Raw genomic sequence first — 16,599 nt, 5'->3', positions numbered from 1 at the left:
GGGGGGGGGGGGGGGGGGGGGGAGGAGAAGAGGAGGGTGTTTCTGCTGAAATCCTTCTGGCTGCATCGGGAAGAAAATAACTCGGATGTTAGGATGAATGTGTGTGTGAATGTGAGGGGCCACTCCCACCAGGATACGCGCATCCAGAAAAAGCTCAGAATTAAGAGTTTTAAGATCACATAGGTGCAGTGCGCGTGACGTGCTCTGGGGAACACAGGGAGGACTGCAGCTGGACTTTGTGCAGCTTGAGTCCTGCATTCATTTTCAACCACTATTCCCCCGCACCTGGTTTCAAGTCAGAAATCATTAGCACTAATATTTAAAAGGAATATTCAAGCTTTTTTTGGGGGGGGGGGGGACTCAACGGAGGTGTTTACTGTTTGGATTGGCCTGTCACCCGTTTACGTACGACCATCTGGAGCCAAAACAACTAAAGTCCCTCGCAGGGTAACAGCCGTGAAGGCAAACAATATGTTCAAAACATCTGGTGAAGATTTGGCTCCATTCTCATTGATTCAATTGGACGTCTCATTGGTTTACAGAAATAACTTGAAAACATGCGTCGCTGCTCTCTACACCTGTGACTGCACGTGGAGTTGCCAGCGGTGCAAAAAGACATGCATTGATTCAATGAAATGTGACAGTGACATTTATGAAACGGCAAGCAGACAAAATATGAAACCACGGGGAGATATCCTATCAGCATGAAGCGTTTCTATAATCGTTAGGAACACGTGTCTGGAGCCATTAGGGCTGAAACCCCGCTACTCAAGGTACTCAAGTGGTAAAACAGAGGGTCACCCGAACGCGCAGAGGAAGAGTCCTAATCTGCCGATGAGGGTTCGAAAGTAGAAAAAGCAGGAGGATGAGGAGATCTGTGTGTTGTTTGTGCAGCAGGGGGGGGGAGGAGGAGACCCTACAGGCTGCTGTTTGACACGTGTGACAGCAGAAGGTAGGGCTCAGCTGGACGTGAGGCTGAGCAGGGACCAGCCAGCTCCCCTGGTTAGTGTCTCCTCTCTGCTGTCACAGAGCCTGCAGGAAAACATGCTTGACTTGTCTCATCACGTCACTGCAGAGCTACAGTTCACGGTGCAGAAGGCTCTGTGGCGATGCCCTCAGCGCCTCCGGTTCACCCCCCACCCCCCATCTGAATGAGCAGCCATGAGACAAAAAAATAAGAGCAACGTGGACGTCTCAGCGTCGTCCAGACGTGAGGGTTAGAGTGAGTGTTGTCCATAGGAGGCGTGTATGCAACGCGAATCTTACTGCTGTTTATACAGTCGTGCCATCCTAATGCTCAGAGACACTGATCCTGAGATGTATAGTCATGACAGCCAAGGAAGAAATTCAGAGTATATAATATACGCCTTGCCATACGAGTTCTACCCATGCTGCTTGCATGGTCCTCACTTTGAATCTAATTTCGTCCGCTCCAGCTGCTGCTCCAGGATCACCATCCTGCGGCGCTCCTCCTGATACTTGTGCTCAGCCTCCGCACACCTCTGGGTCCAGTCTTCTTCTCTGGAAGATTCAATTAAAAGAAGATTCTGTCAGTTAAAGTGTAAAGTGAATGTAAAGTGTAAAATAAAAACAGTGTTCAGAGAGCAATAACTGTACAATACGTGTTTATGGCCTTGAAATAGGCACGTACAGTACAATGGGCCACAAATCAACAGAGTGTCACTGTGGTGGAGTGTGGCAGCATTTCCTCAAACCTAGTTAGAAAAGGTTTGATGCACGAAAGTGTCAGAATTGCTGTGTGAAAGGAAAATGGGAAAAACATTCCAAGGATTCAGATTCCTTCGTGTAAATCAGTGTGACCGCTGCAAAACAAGCTCCGTACATGGATGCTGTCATCTGTAGGACTATGGCAGCAGACAAACTGTTTATTATATTCACATAAATATTGTATAACTCCCACACAGGATGTCTGCAGTGACAAAGGTAAATCATGAAAAGGTTCTTGCTGGAAGATTACATATAGACAGAAAGGGTCCAGCTGCTTTTCTTATGATATTTTGTCAGAATCAGTAGAAATATTTTTCAAATTACAGATCAGCTTCAGAGATGTATGTTCCAACACCGAGTGGGACTAACATAAAAAGATTAAGTGATGAAAAAAAATGTGTCCAGCAGGAAAATACATTTCAAGGATAAATTACTTTGTCTGTAGGACGTTCACCAGCTCAGAGAGTCTGTCCTTCTCCACACAGAGGACTTTATATTCACTACACTGGGTCATGAGTGCACTGACATCGGCTGAACATTGGGGACATTTTGAAGAACCTGGACCCCTGAGAACAGAAGGAAACCAAAATAACACTTAATTTGTGCTGTTAATTACGTCACCACATAGTAAATAAGTAAAAACATCCAGCATAACAAGGTCCCAGGACAAATGTAAATAGAGAAGCTTTATGTCCACTTACTTGAATTCGACACTGCTTTTCACAGCAGGCAGCACCAGTTTATGACCAAATTTAGAAAATGAACTAGAATAAAGACAGACAGTCGTATTATCACACAATAGACTGAGTCACCAAACTAAATCAATAACCTGATGACTAAAGGTCCCCAGAGCTAAAATGATTAACCCTTATTCTCCCAGTCTTACATCTCTGTCCAAATGCAACATAAGAAATTAGTTTAAGATGAAAGTAAAATCAACAGTCTAACGAACATCATCACATTTTAATCCTCTAACAATCATTTCGCAGGATTCCCATTAGCATACATACCCTGACGATGTTGTTCTCTTGTTAATGTCTCCCTCTTCAGGCGGAAAGCCTGCACTGCAAATGGTCTTGTGGCTGGACTGTCCCTCTTCCTGTTGTAAACACATATTTAACGCCTCACCAGATTTTTTATTGTATATTTTTTTATCTGTTACACAACACAAAAAACACTGGGTTTGCTTGAATGACTGAGGATTGGTTCAAATACCTTTTCAAATCAAAATGAGTGCAGTTTGTCAAAAAGTCAAATACTTAAATAACTTTAGCTTTTTTTCCCCACCTGGAGGGAGAGCTGCTGGATTTCCTCCTGCAGTTCTTTGATCGTCTCTTCTTTCTCAGCAACTATCTGCTTGAGGTTCTGGATGAGAGCGTAGTGTTCTGCCGACTCGCTGCTCCGCCAGTTTCTCGGGTTCTGCTGGAGTTCCTTGCTCTGACCGTTCTGCTGTCGGCTGAGCCGTCTCAACACCTCCTGCATCTGGGTCTGCTGCTTCTGCCAGAGGGAGACGAGATAACAAGCAGGTATTGTACAGAACAATGTGGTGAAGCTTGGGCTCATCACAGAATATCCTGCTTTCTGCCTTCTGTTTTTTTTTTTTACTTTATAAATGTAACGTGAAATCCCTCAATATTTAGTCTTCTTTGGTTTGTGGAGCAAAAATTGAATTGTGTATTAAATAAACCATTAAACTAACCATTACCAAGTAAATGTATTGCATAGAAACCTTGCATGTAACAGCTGTTTGAATGCTTGTGTTGTCCACGATGCTTTGAGCAAATAAACCTGTTAAAACCTTCAGATTAATACAGATATTGTAAAGTGGTTAAACTGAAAACAAGTCAGTTTTAACAGCTGAAATTATCATAGGTCATATATATTAATGAAAATTTGGTAATTCTTTCAAAACAGCTACTGTAAACTTAAGAAATACTACAGTGTCTGTACATAACTGTGAGTATATGAATCTTTATGAAGATATTTTCTTGTATGTAGTTTCTTACCAGCAAAGTATCCACAAGCTCATTATCATGTTTACCCTTCTCCAGCAGGGTGGAAACTTGGACCTTCAGAGTTTTCATCTCAGCAGACAGAGATTTGTTCCTGGCTTTAGAGGCTTCCAGCTTTTTCTTCCCATCCTCGTGGTCTTTCTGGAGGTTCTCATATTCCACTGAGATTCTCTGTACAGGAGAGCAGGGCCTCGCTACATTAACAAAATCATATTTCAGTTTGTTAAATCCTGTTTATAACATGTATATGCACCTCGAACGCCTGCCTCTTCTCCTTCTCCATGGAGCGGATGTAGCTGAGGTTCCTCTCTTGAGGAGGGGTCTTCAGAAGGACCCCCGTGCCCAGGAACTCGTCCTCTACACTCAGGACGCTTGGCTGTCGCCGCTGAGTCGACTGGTTCAGCTGCTGCTCGAGGTCCCGCACCTGTTGAACAAGGTCATTCCATCTATGTCTGTTACACGGCTTGTGCGACAGCCCGATATTCACGATTTTACATTTTATTGACAAATTTTTAAAACATGAATTATTGATATTGTGTCAATGATGCTCACGTTGTGCAAATCAATACTGTGCCTCTAAAATCATTATTATGGTAATCATAATGGGAATATCTATCCACCATTGTTCTGACCATCAGCGGATCTGCACATCCCTTGTAAATATTAGTATTAGTGGTATTTTTGGAATAATATCATTATTATTTCTTTTAATTTTCTAAAAATATCCTGCCAGCCCTAATCTGCAATCATGTACTAGTGGCTTTGAAAAGCCCTCTGTTAATGTGATTAACCGTGTAGCTTAAAGTTGAGGAGCACATCACGATTCAGGATATCCTTTAATTTACCCTCACCCTCGTCTGAAGAACCAGTATCTGTTGAGCGCGACCTCTGAAGCTCCCCGGGCAGCTCAGTAATTGCTGAAGGTTGACCTCCTCTCCAACCTCACTGATTAAAACCTGCAGCAACAGAAGAACAGATTTTAGATTATAGAGGTCACTGCATGATCTGCCACTCATGCAGAAAAAACAGCTTCTACCTTCTGAGCTACTTTCATCTCCTGTTTGAGGGATTGGACCTGGTTTCGACATTCAGACAATCTCAGCTGGGCAGCGGCTAATTTTTCCTGCAGAGATTTCACCGCTGGATTTTCCTGCTTTTGCGATCAAATGGTAAACGATTTTAGATTTGATTGCCATCATAGTTAGGAAATATCAATTTTTACTGCATCTTCTTTAATAATTACCTCACAGTCTTCTGATAATCTCTTAATCTGGGATTTTGTGTCTGTGTTTTGCCCAGAGGGAGAGTGCACCAACGCAGACTGTAGCTATAGGAAGGAGCATAACATTAGAATTATCTTTAATTATTGTGAACTTTAATAAACCTTCATCCGACAAATCAGATTAAATGACACCAGAGTTTGTTACCTCTTTCTCAAGCTCTTTGATTCTGTTGCTGTTTTGCTTGGACCTGGTCTTTTCTCTCTCGATCTCAGCGCTCAGCTCCCTGTTCTTCTTGGACAGGTCAACAATCCTGGTGGCGGCTGCGTCCCCAGCCAAGCCTGACGTGCCTGATGACGAAGACACACGGTGAGCACATGGAATCATCTCTGTGGTGGACAACAGGTTTATGGTTTCTGTATCTACACCTGCTAAGGCCAGTCGTTCTTCTTCTCTTTTCCTCTTCAGGTGTTTAATTTCAAAATCCTTTTCTCCGAGAAGTTTGAAGAGACGACCATTTTCATCTTTGAGCTCTCGCAGCTCATCAAGCAAATTCTGCTCGTCGTCCTGCACATGTCTATGGGAAGGTAATCAAAGTTAAAAACTAAGATTGATTATGCAGAGGATGAAGATTCCAAACCTCAAGTAACTTCCTAAGACATTTATGCTGCCATTGAGGAAAACAACATTTAATTCATCCTCACTTGTCGTCTGCAGGCCGGTTGTCTGCCTGAATGTCTTGTTTCAACACACCCGAATCCTCCTGTGTAACCTCGACATTGAGCTTGTCCGGTTCTTTCTCCTTCTTCCTGTCCAGCTTTCTCTTCTCCTGCTGCTTCTGCAGCGTTTGGAACTGAAGCTGCAACTCATCCAGCTCATCACAGCGGGCCATGATCTGCGACACATACATCATGAGTAGAGAATAACGGTGGGAAAGGATGGAGAGAAATCAATATCATGAAAAGAAAGTGTATATATTGTCTATACTTATAAATAAAAAGGGAATTCCATGATATCCTGAACACATTGTGGGGTTTGTATAGGCTGCATACATAAGTAACAACAGTTTGGGTTTTATTTCTTTCACATTTACTAGGTTACTCCAATGTTTGTTGTGTTGTTCTGGGAGAAAAAGTAACAATACACGGTTACTAATGAGTTTGAATTGTGTTAATGGCTGTGAAAGTGCCAGCAGAGCGAGATGACAGTTGTTGTTCTACAGAGACATTAAAGCTCTCAGGCACGTTGCTGATGACTGTTGGTGTGAATTTAGCACAACAGGTTGAATCTGCCTCCAGAGCTTTTAGCAAAACATCAGTAATTGCCAGGTACCGACATGCAAAGCAATTAGTGAGATAGTGTTGAAGTTAATAGTGAATATACGCCACAGGGTTCTCTGAGATAATAAAGATAATAACACAGATTAAATAAAGACCTCACCTGTGGTTTAGTTACGTGGTGAATGAGTCACAAGATGTTTGTCTCTGCTTCATTTTTGTGTGACTGCTGCAGAAAGTGAAGCAGCTTCCCCATTGACTGCGGCTTCCGTGTCCATGGCAACGGTCCTCCAAAGACTGAGATCTCGCGGGAACAAGAATGAAGTCCCGCCCCTCCCCTGTCACTCTGATAGCTGCCTCTTGGTTGGTTTAGGCATGAAGAGTGATGATTGGTTAGAGTCTACATGGTGGACCAATGAGAGGCAGAGTAGGGGCGGGTCTTCATCCCACCTCGATGTTAAAAATGACGGGGAGCTTTGAGTAATCTTAGATAAAAACTTTTAATGTTATATTGATATAATATATTATATAATATTGCACCTTTCATACAAGAAATGCAGCCCAAAGAGCTTTACATACAATATAGATAAAATAAAAACATGTTCAAATGTAATTCATATAAGAGAACATATTTTAAGTGACATAGGAAATATGTAAAATAGCTATGTAACTCAGTCCCAGCTCATTCACAGCCTTGTGTGTAAGGAGGAGAACCTAAAAGTAAAATAACACATATAATTTAACATTATCAGGAAAATATATAAATACATTTCACAGAAAACAGCCCTTTTTAGAAACCAAACAATAAGTAAACAAACCTTGAAAATTGATGCAAACAAGTCCTACATATGCCCCTAGTTTGGTTGATTTCCTACAGACATATGAAGACAATATTGGAACAAAGTGTGTTACTTCACCCTGTGACGCATTACTAGGACAATACTGCAGGAGGTAGTGTTCAGTGTTTAGGACTCAAGATTCTCAGATTCGCTTTATTTGTTCTGTATCTTTGTTTCGCAGTAAACTGAGACATTACACAATATAAATAAACTAAAAGAACTGGCAGAACTTTTGAGTGGGTGAGCACACTGTGTCCTCTGTTGTGAGGCACGTTCGTCACTGCCAGGATTGCAGAGTCACAATGACACAGCGTTTTACAGGATTTGCTCAACACACAGGGAAGTAACTCAAAGCATAAAACAATGACTTGTCAGTTACGGAGAACAGGAGGCTTTTATTAGATGGGAGTGGAAGGCTCATGTTCAAATATATGCAATAGTTTTATTGTTGGGATTTTTTTGGACACCTACTGTAGTTCAGGTAAATGATCGTAAAAAATGGTAAAATTTACTTATATCATTATTATTACTATTACCACTGCTAGTAATACTACTGAAAGAGTACACACTGCAAACATTTCATAATTAGAAGACTGGCCACTTTTATTTCGAGAGAAAAAGAAAAGAAACAAATATTAAAAAATAACTTTCTTCTGTATTTGCACACAACATTCAAAACTCCACTTCATTTATAACTTAACAAGGCATCTATTTAAGCAGAAATGATATCATATGGGTTACTGCACAGTCTGTAGGTTTGATGTCAGTTGGTTTATACTGTAGGTCTCAAAAGACCTTGTGATACTGGACTCTTCATCACAACATGAGAGAAATTTGAAAAAAAGACGTGGCCTTTACAATCAATGTGTATAAAACTATATATTTTACATTTATGGTTTGAAGATGGCTTACTTTTTTCTTTTTACATTTTCTTGTGATTATTCAAAACAGGTTTTATGGAGTGATGCTATGGTGAGTCAAAAACTTCTTGTCTTCTCATAGTTTTATGAATGTGAGAGCCCAGGCCAGCATTTCGTTTGGCAAAACATCCCCAAAATATACTGATCAGGCTTCCTGGTATTTCTGGTTGTCTTTTAATCCAGACTCAACCTGCTCACACTGTTTTCAAATATGCTACATTTTCAAAAACAAAATACTTTCATTCACTCAAAAATCAAGTTAAGAGGTAAAAAAACCCTCCAGACTTATCACACCTGCTGGTTTTATATCCACAAACCCACACAGAGTGACCAGTGTTCAAACAGCTGAGACCAGTACACCTCACTCTCAACACAGAAGTGGTAGCTGGGTACTACTTAGAAGTTCAGAACTGTAGTCAATAAATTATATCTATTTACAGTAGGAGGTGAGCTGCTGACGGGGTGCGTGCATACAAAAGATATGATGCACCTGTGAAGATAAACACTCTACACACCTTAACATGAGGTATATATATTAAGGGACATAAAACCAGTGTAGGAGGCCGTGGTTCACTTGTTTTCTACCGCTTTCTGTTCTCTGGGCTTGACAATGTAATCCCTGTACATTGTATATAGGACTCCTGAAAACAGAGAAACAGAGGAATGAGTTAAATGACACGTCTCACATCTACTGAGCAGCAGATCAGACAAATATTGCAGCTCAGACTTTATCATGGACAAGTAAAAGTGGTCAGAATGGAACCAGGGAAAATCCTGCTCAATATTTTAATCTATATATTATACAAGTTTTTGATAAGGGCTACTCCAAACCTACGAGTATTAAGGCCACGTTAAGTGAATTTAAATCAAGGGAGATTACAGGAATCACGTTGCATTTTTAAGACAACAAGTTTATAACATCACAAGAAAAATGTCATATTATGAGAGTTAAGTCATAATTTTAGAACACATGTCATTTTACAGAGGAAATATCAGAAGATCAGCCTGCTGTCTGTTTTAAAGTGAGAGATGTGGAGCATTTTGTTGCAGATTTGGAGGAAAAGGCCTGATTTTGTGAAGGAGGAATGGAAGGCTAACACCGGAACTCTGGCCAGCATGCGTTCCCCTTGCTGCCTATTTCCTAAAATCTTGAGGACCTTTTCCCCATTTAATTACAACTTTATTCTCATGTTATTACGACTTCCTCCCCCATTACCACTGTATATTCAATAGCTCTAATATGCAGCCTTAATACTCCATCGTACAAACCACTACGACTCAAAAACATGTAACTGGGTTAAAAATAAACTGAAACCATATAGCAAAGGTCTAATCAGATAGATGACACATCCCCCTGTATGTTAATATTCATATCATATAACTTTGGTAATGAGTGTTAGTCCAAACCAGGACTCCAAAACATGTTACTAGGTTGAAAATAATAAAAAAAAGCATTATGGTACAAACTGAAACCATCAGCTAACCACAGGTTACGTACCAAGAGTCATGGCTCCCACCACAAAGCCCTGAGCAGCTACTCGCATGTGGATCAGGTGCACTGACATTTTGGTGTCCCCTCGGCTCTTCATTTTGAACAGTCTGTACCCGACGATGGCGAAGAACCCTGCAAGTCCTGCAAGGAGCCAGAAAAAAAAAAGTTCAATCTACAATAACCGCAACAAAACCAGGGTGTGGTGACTCTTACTACAGAAATGTGCAAACAAGGGGGTTCCACACAGATCACTCTTCAACGATAAACACAATTCTGCTTTAATTTGAAGGTCTTCAGTTGAATGTGAGTATATCTAACTAATGGTGTCTTTATAGTGTAATCACGAGGGCACAACATGTACTCACCCACTGGAACAAATGGATTCTCCCTGGCCTTCCGCATGAATTTGGACTCATTCTCAGTGTAGGTAGACATCCTGACTGAAAAGACGAGGAAAAGTTCAATATCACTCACTCAAAGGGATTGAGTCATCACTACAATCCTAAACTTCCCCTCTGGATCATCTTAATGTTTTAGGCCAATCGATACTGATCGATACTGATCAAGTTTGTGCCGACAGCTGGTTTGTAACTGTCTGTTCTGACCTGTAGCTGACACCACATGAAGAGCTCAGAGGTTACACATGAAGGGCAGAGCAGAGTCTCACCCTCTTTAAAGGCCTAAATAACTGCAGGTACGACACAGTGTCACACCCACCAGCCATTGTACAGTCATAATAAAACAGTAGCAGTCATTTAAAGTGGTTTACAGTTCCCCGAGCACATGTCACATTAGAGAGAAAGAGAAGGAATAAAGAGGATTTCTGTCCAACAGCTGATCGATCCTCCACACAATCCGGATTCTTACCTGTTTGGTTCAAGTGTCTCTGGCCGAATCAACTGCGAGGAAAGTGTCCGGAGTCGGTTTTATCGTTACGAGTCTTTTCAGGTCGCACTTAGCATCAGCAGGAAGCAACGCGCCGGCTCCGTGATGTAACCAGCGGTGCACGCAGGCTCGACGTCATCAGGCGATCACGAGTGGGCTGCGTTCGCGCCGCAGGAGAAAATGTGACATACCAAACTCAACCTGGAAATGTTGAGGCTCCGGCCAACGCCCTCAGATTTGACCATGAAACAAATGAATACAATCAAATTGTGACCTGGGTTGCGTCCTTCAACATGAAAGCAATGGCTGTTGCTTACTCTCTGATTGATGATCTCTTGGCCCTATGAGAAGTCCTTAATACATGACATAACATACCGTAAAATAATGTGACATTTTGTACCATTAAATAACATATTGTAACGTAATATGACGTAACATAACATCACATATTGTAACCAAACATAACATTGTAACGTAATGTGACGTAACATTACATATCGTAACATAACAAAACATAACATGACATTACACAAAATAAACCTTCTCTGGGCCTCATACTGTAGTTCACAGTTATTAACATTTACCACCAATTTTCATTCCCAATTCTGGAACGATTTACTGGCTGTAATCGAAAATGCAGGGTATTTTACTGATTTTAAATCCTTTATTAAAACGTTCTTTAGTAAAAAGCTTTCATCTCTGTGTAAATTTATTTTTATTTTATGTGTTGTTTTATTATCTAGTCAAGCATTCTGTAAAAGTACAAACAAGTAAATATATATAATATTATTATTAGTAGTAGTAGGAATAATTGGACCGTAAGTAAATCCGAGGAGCATTGAACGCGGCATCAATAGTACAACTCCTTCGTAAATTCAAAGATGGTTAAACGAGTTTGAGATCACACTCCCACCACAATGAGCGTGTTGTCTTTTCGGGTGATCATGTAATAGTTTCCGCTCCTGATGAAGTATAGTTTTTACTGTCCTGTCAACTCTTTAAATTTTAATTTACTTGTTACATGAAAATGTCTCTGTTATGCTTTGTCTCTTCGTGCTGTGCTCAGCCTGTTTATTTCAACATCTTACTGGAAAAGGCCACAACGTATCTGAACGAAGGAGGAAGTAAGTGGAGGTGAATCCTCTTGCTTCAGGTGATAATCTCTGAGAAGACGTAGGGTGGGCGTGCTTCACGAGGGCTTGTGGCAGCACGTTTCTGCAACGTGCAAAGACCCAGAATATGTGAAATATTACTGTTATCATAATAACTATTTATCAACTTTGATGACTTCCAATCCATATTTGTAAAAAAAAAAAGTTTATGTAATAATAATCATTCTAATAATTTGGTAACTTTCTTAACAAAGTTACAAAGTGATTCCCACGACAATAAAACAACAATAAAAAAAGAAACATTTTAAAATTGAATTTGTTTGATTTTATTCATTTTTAATTCAAATGAATTTCCGTTTTATTAAGATGTATCATAAAGTTCAAGATCATCGTGTATTGCCATATATACATTCCTGTACGATGAAATTCTTTCTTTGCCTTCCACTATGAATACCGTGTTTTTTAAGATTAAGAATAAGTATTTTTACATAAAAATAAAATACAACCATGCAAGGCAATTGTAAAGAAATAACCGAAATAATTATCAATGATAATCAATCAGACAAATGTATATGTTTATGATGTTATGTACTATCCTACTACCTTAAATCAACGGTACATTTATGGCAGCAGTATTCTGTCATCTTGCCCATGTTTGTTAGTTAAATGAGGAAACTTAACTTTCAAACAACTCGTAGTGCTGCCCTTAACTACACTTAGAATGTCGTGTTGTCATAGAATTTGATGAGGTCCAGCTGTTAAAAGTGATGACTAAATGAAAATCACACCTACTCATCCCCTGAACAGTTAAATCTCTGACGTCGCTGTGTCTTAACCTCTTCTTACCTTTGCTGTCAGGGCCGTATTTAGTCTTTCTTGGGCCCAAGGAGAGATTTGGTCTGAGGTCCCTCTTCACATTTTATTCATTATTTGATTCACGTCAGGCCTTTTCCACCTTTACAACTGTAAATAGACACATTGTCAACAATATGCTGCATAAAAACTACGATATCTCCATCTCTCAGTGATGATTTTCCACTAAATTGCTCATAAAGACAAATGATGACACATTTCCAGAGCAGATGTTGTGTTTGTTGAGTCAAGTAAGAAGGTGAACAACAGTCACACAACATAAGAGCAGATCATCAATACTTATGATTGATACAAACTTGTTATCATGAACCCAGAGACAGTGGATTATGCTCATAAATTGAAATAAGAATTCAATGGGTGTGGCCAGAATATATGAAATAAGTAAGAATCATTTAATCTGTAACATACAAAACATACACACATTGCATTTCATATTCTCTTCTCTCTATAAAGTAACATCTTCACCAAACATTTTAAAACTTTTTAATTCAATACAACAACAAATTTATAAACCTCGTAAAAATAAAAACTTACATACAGTTCAGCTGTTGCTTCTTTTGCAAGAGTTTACAATGAGGTGTTAGAACCAGTAGGTGGTGCTCTACATAAAGGCACTGTCGTGGAAATTCTGCAATCCCACTCTGACAACGAGGAACGAGACACAAATCTCTCACAGTATTGTCACACTTTAATGCTCAGAGCATGGTGCACAAGACAAAGGTTGGTTTGTAATATGCACACCGGTGGGAAGCTGTTCTTTCTCTTTATACATCTGGCTCTTTCCTCCCCCTCTGGTTGAGGGTTACAGCACCAACAGAGCAAACAGATGACAATGTAGAGTAGTAAATCAGATGACTTGACAAGTTCAGGCATGTTTTGGTGACATTATTTTGCTTCTTTAACTACTTTCAAAAGATGAACAATAAAATAAAGATAAAAGAGAGTATGTAGAGATCAGTGTAGAGTCTTCTCAGCCCTCTACACTGATCTTTGTAACGAGGCCATCGGTCGTGATCCCTTTGTGCAATAACCTACAGCCCACTGGGCAGAGCTTTATCTTTAGTAGCTTTACTGTTACAAAGGTACATGAATATTTAATCTGCCATGAAGCCTGACAACAGTTTGAAACGACTGGTTTCGCCAGAACGTGGAGATTTTATCACAGACTTTCTTTTAAGAGGAAACAAATTAAGGAAACAAATTAAGAGCTATTGTTGGCTTTTTACCCACAATGCACTGGCTGTGCTCTACTTATCAGAAACGATCACATGATTTTTTGCATCTAGACATTTGTCACATTCAGCTGTGACTCAAACACTATAGTATTACTCAGCCACAATTTGTCTCTTATCGACAGAGCTGAACTTGCTTTGCAGGTTAATGAATGATATGCTGCATCAGTGCATTATCGCAATGTGTGTGAGTCTCAACAGTTTTTTTATTGTGGACAAGTGGTACAGGATGTGGTAAATTACATTTCATCTACAAAACGATGTGCTTGATTGGTTGATGTTGGGAAATCATTACCTCATGTATTTGTCTTCTTGTGAGCCTTATCTCCACCAGATTCTAAATGTCACAGCAACTCTGTAACATTTGTAGTTTCTGTTTACTGCAAATCTAGAGTGAGATGAGAGACTGCCTTTGTTTTTACAAGGGGGGAGTGACTAAGGCAATACCTCTCCTAATGCGAACATCATGTGCATTACATGTATACATGTGGTTGGCTGTTCATGGAAAATTCCCTTTTTCACTGATGATGCAGTTACCTAAATCTGATCCCAAAAGGGAGGAGCAACAGTTCTCTACATAATGCGGGATGTGGAGCTTAACTCCTAATCACTCTGTGTCTGTTACAGGAATCAGTCATGGGACTGCTGCTACCTCTCCTTCTTGGTTTACTCTCCTGTTTGATTGGAGGACTCTACCTACTTGGTGTGTTTCGACAGCACCGACCAGGAGAACCCCCTTTGGATAAGGGGCTCATCCCTTGGCTGGGTCATGTCTTGGAGTTTCGCAGGAACACATTAAAATTCATCGAGAGGATGAAGCAAAAACATGGTGATGTGTTCACAGTGCAGCTGGGAGGGTTTTATATCACATTCCTTCAGGATCCTCTGTCGTTTGGGGCATTTGTTAAGGAGAGTCGAGAAAAACTGGACTTCAGACCGTTTGCTAAACATCTGGTGCGCAGAGTGTTTGGATATGTGGCAGAGGGGGATGACCACACTTTTCTCCAGGTCTCCAGCAACAAGCACCTCAAGGCGGACGGCCTGAAGGTATTGACACAAGCTATGATGGATAATTTGCAGAATCTGATGTCTCATGATATCGGCTCAGCAGCAGACCAAAGCAGCTGGAAAGAAGATGGACTGTTTATGTACAGCTACAATATCCTTTTCAGGGCCGGCTACTTATCTTTGTATGGCAATGCATCTCCCAAGTCAGAAGAAAGTGATGAGAAAGCCAAAGAGAAAGACAGAGCGGAATCTGAAGCCTTGTTTAAAGAGTTTCGTAAATATGACCAACTGTTCCCCAACCTGGCTTACGGGGTCCTCTCACCGAGGGAAAGGTTGGAAACAAAGAGGCTGATGGAACTATTCTGGAACACTCTGTCGGTGCAGAAGATGAAGATGAAGAACGACATCAGTGGCTGGATCTGGGACATGCACCAGTATCGAGAGGAGATTGGTATGAAGGAGTCAATGATAAGCAGATACATGTTCGTGCTTCTTTGGGCCTCTCAGGGCAACACAGGGCCCACTGCATTCTGGCTGCTCCTCTTCCTCATGAAACACCCAGAAGCCATGAGAGCAGTGAAGGAAGAGATTGACAAGGTTCTGAAGGAATCAGGGCAGGAAGTCAGACGTGGTGGCCCTTCTATCAACTTGACCTATGAAATGCTGAAGAAAACACCCATCCTGGACAGTGCTTTGGAAGAGACCCTCCGACTCTGTGTTGCACCTGTCCTCACCAGAGCTGTGCTCCAGGATATGACCCTCAAGATGGCAGATGGGCGTGAATATTTCATACGCAAAGGTGACAGAATGGCTATGTTTCCTTATTGTGCTGTTCACACTGACCCAGAGATCCACCCTGACCCACATTCATTCAAATATGACCGCTTTCTGAATCCTGACGGGAGCAAGAAAACTGACTTTTACAAGAATGGGCAGAAGGTGAAGTTTTACACCATGCCCTGGGGTGCTGGGGTCTCCATGTGTCCCGGGCGTTTCTTTGCCTCTAATGAGATGAAGCAGTTTGTTTTCCTGGTGTTGGCCTACTTAGAGATTGAGCTGAAGAATCCTGAGGAGAAGATACCTGAATTCGACTTCAGCCGATGGGGCTTTGGATCCATGCAGCCTAACAGAGAGGTCCAGTTTCGATACCGACCCTCATTTTAAACCAACTAATCATTTTGACACCTCTGTCAAAAACATTTTCTGATTTTGATCAACTCTTTAAGCTTTCATTTGAAAATGATGTTTCTGATGAATTTTAGATTCCACAATGAAGTTTTACCTTTATTATTGTACCAGTGATGATCACATTAATTGTGTCAATAAAATGTGTTTAAATATTTTGTGCGATAAATACATTTCCAACCTAAATAATAGCTCATCTAAATAACAGTTGATATGACAAATTTTGTGTTTCCTTAGCCAGGTTTACTCAGATACAATTAGATAAGCTGTTACGTGTGTTTTCTTTCGTAGCATCTAGCATCATTTAGCATGTCATATCTGTTGAGTGTCAGTGAACTGGTTTCAAAGAAATGGTCAGAAGATAAAGTTTAGGTTTTATTTGGGAAAGTCGTCTGTCCAAAAACAGCACCCGTAATGACTAACATGTGTGCTGATTTCTGAAAATGATGACAGGGCCTGTTGATTTAATGAGAGTGGAGTAGAAAGAAAATACATTGTCTTTGATAAATGAGTAACACCTGTAATCATCATGTCTGAAAATAAAAATCACTTTGTAAACATCTTTAGCTCAGCTAACTGTTAGCTATAGAAAATTCTGAGCTCTGGCCACCTGTGAACAGGTTTGTCTGATGCTGCTCATTTCTCCATCACGCTATCAACGCTATTGACTTTCATTCTGTTTGGAAGAGTTCATTTCCACAAAAACCTCCTATAGTTATTTCACACACGCACCACTGTTCTTCACTCAACTCATAAGCCCCCATGAAAATTATGCATAAGAGCGTACTATTTGTTTTGCTCCCATGCCTTTAGAAT

At 40.5% G+C, this 16,599-nt stretch overlaps 3 protein-coding genes across 10 annotated transcripts in view; 1 reads left to right on the top strand and 2 right to left on the bottom strand.

The window, feature by feature from the left end:
* Positions 1-16,599, bottom strand: part of ccdc13 (coiled-coil domain containing 13) — a 30,386-nt gene that overhangs the window by 9,854 nt on the left and 3,933 nt on the right. For 3 of the 8 annotated variants that reach the window (XM_034612555.1, XM_034612553.1, XM_034612554.1), the window contains exons 1-15: positions 6,401-6,729; positions 5,665-5,855; positions 5,389-5,537; positions 5,168-5,310; positions 4,984-5,067; positions 4,777-4,890; positions 4,592-4,696; positions 3,994-4,164; positions 3,735-3,911; positions 3,016-3,225; positions 2,739-2,827; positions 2,430-2,492; positions 2,163-2,294; positions 1,405-1,521; positions 1,074-1,081 (exon numbers count right to left, since the gene is read on the bottom strand). In XM_034612555.1, coding sequence (XP_034468446.1) covers positions 1,407-1,521; positions 2,163-2,294; positions 2,430-2,492; positions 2,739-2,827; positions 3,016-3,225; positions 3,735-3,911; positions 3,994-4,164; positions 4,592-4,696; positions 4,777-4,890; positions 4,984-5,067; positions 5,168-5,310; positions 5,389-5,537; positions 5,665-5,852 — 1,740 coding nt within the window. In that variant the 5' untranslated portion in view covers positions 5,853-5,855; positions 6,401-6,729 and the 3' untranslated portion in view covers positions 1,074-1,081; positions 1,405-1,406. Of the gene's footprint in view, positions 1-1,073; positions 1,082-1,404; positions 1,522-2,162; positions 2,295-2,429; positions 2,493-2,738; positions 2,828-3,015; positions 3,226-3,734; positions 3,912-3,993; positions 4,165-4,591; positions 4,697-4,776; positions 4,891-4,983; positions 5,068-5,167; positions 5,311-5,388; positions 5,538-5,664; positions 5,856-6,400; positions 6,731-16,599 lie in introns of those variants that run through there. The other 5 variants (XM_034612552.1, XM_034612549.1, XM_034612550.1 and 2 more) reach the window with 4 other exon arrangements.
* Positions 7,452-10,530, bottom strand: higd1a (HIG1 hypoxia inducible domain family, member 1A). The gene is made up of 4 exons (XM_034612564.1): positions 10,356-10,530; positions 9,854-9,928; positions 9,495-9,629; positions 7,452-8,637 (listed from the first exon to the last, which is right to left on the bottom strand). Exons 2-4 carry the CDS (start codon positions 9,921-9,923, stop codon positions 8,567-8,569), a joined length of 276 nt encoding a protein of 91 aa, XP_034468455.1. The 5' UTR covers positions 9,924-9,928; positions 10,356-10,530; the 3' UTR covers positions 7,452-8,566.
* On the top strand, positions 14,192-16,345 carry LOC117777688 (5-beta-cholestane-3-alpha,7-alpha-diol 12-alpha-hydroxylase-like). Its single transcript, XM_034612559.1, has one exon. The coding sequence runs from the start codon at positions 14,227-14,229 to the stop codon at positions 15,760-15,762; it is 1,536 nt and encodes a 511-aa protein (XP_034468450.1). The 5' UTR covers positions 14,192-14,226; the 3' UTR covers positions 15,763-16,345.

The sequence above is a fragment of the Hippoglossus hippoglossus genome, chromosome 17, assembly GCF_009819705.1.
Source record: "Hippoglossus hippoglossus isolate fHipHip1 chromosome 17, fHipHip1.pri, whole genome shotgun sequence".
Classification (NCBI taxonomy): domain Eukaryota; kingdom Metazoa; phylum Chordata; class Actinopteri; order Pleuronectiformes; family Pleuronectidae; genus Hippoglossus; species Hippoglossus hippoglossus.
Note: the sequence above shows the minus strand (reverse complement) of the source record. Positions and strands in the feature narration are given on the sequence as shown.

Coding starts and splice junctions, on each gene's coding strand:
- LOC117777688 (XM_034612559.1), top strand. CDS start 14,227: ATGGGACTGCTGCTACCTCTCCTTCTTGGTTTACTCTCCTGTTTGATT.
- higd1a (XM_034612564.1), bottom strand. CDS start 9,923: ATGTCTACCTACACTGAGAATGAGTCCAAATTCATGCGGAAGGCCAGG. Junction 9,630..9,853: donor GAATCCATTTGTTCCAGTGG/GTGAGTACATGT, acceptor GGCTCCTTGCAG/GACTTGCAGGGTTCTTCGCC. Junction 8,638..9,494: donor GGTGGGAGCCATGACTCTTG/GTACGTAACCTG, acceptor CTCTGTTTTCAG/GAGTCCTATATACAATGTAC.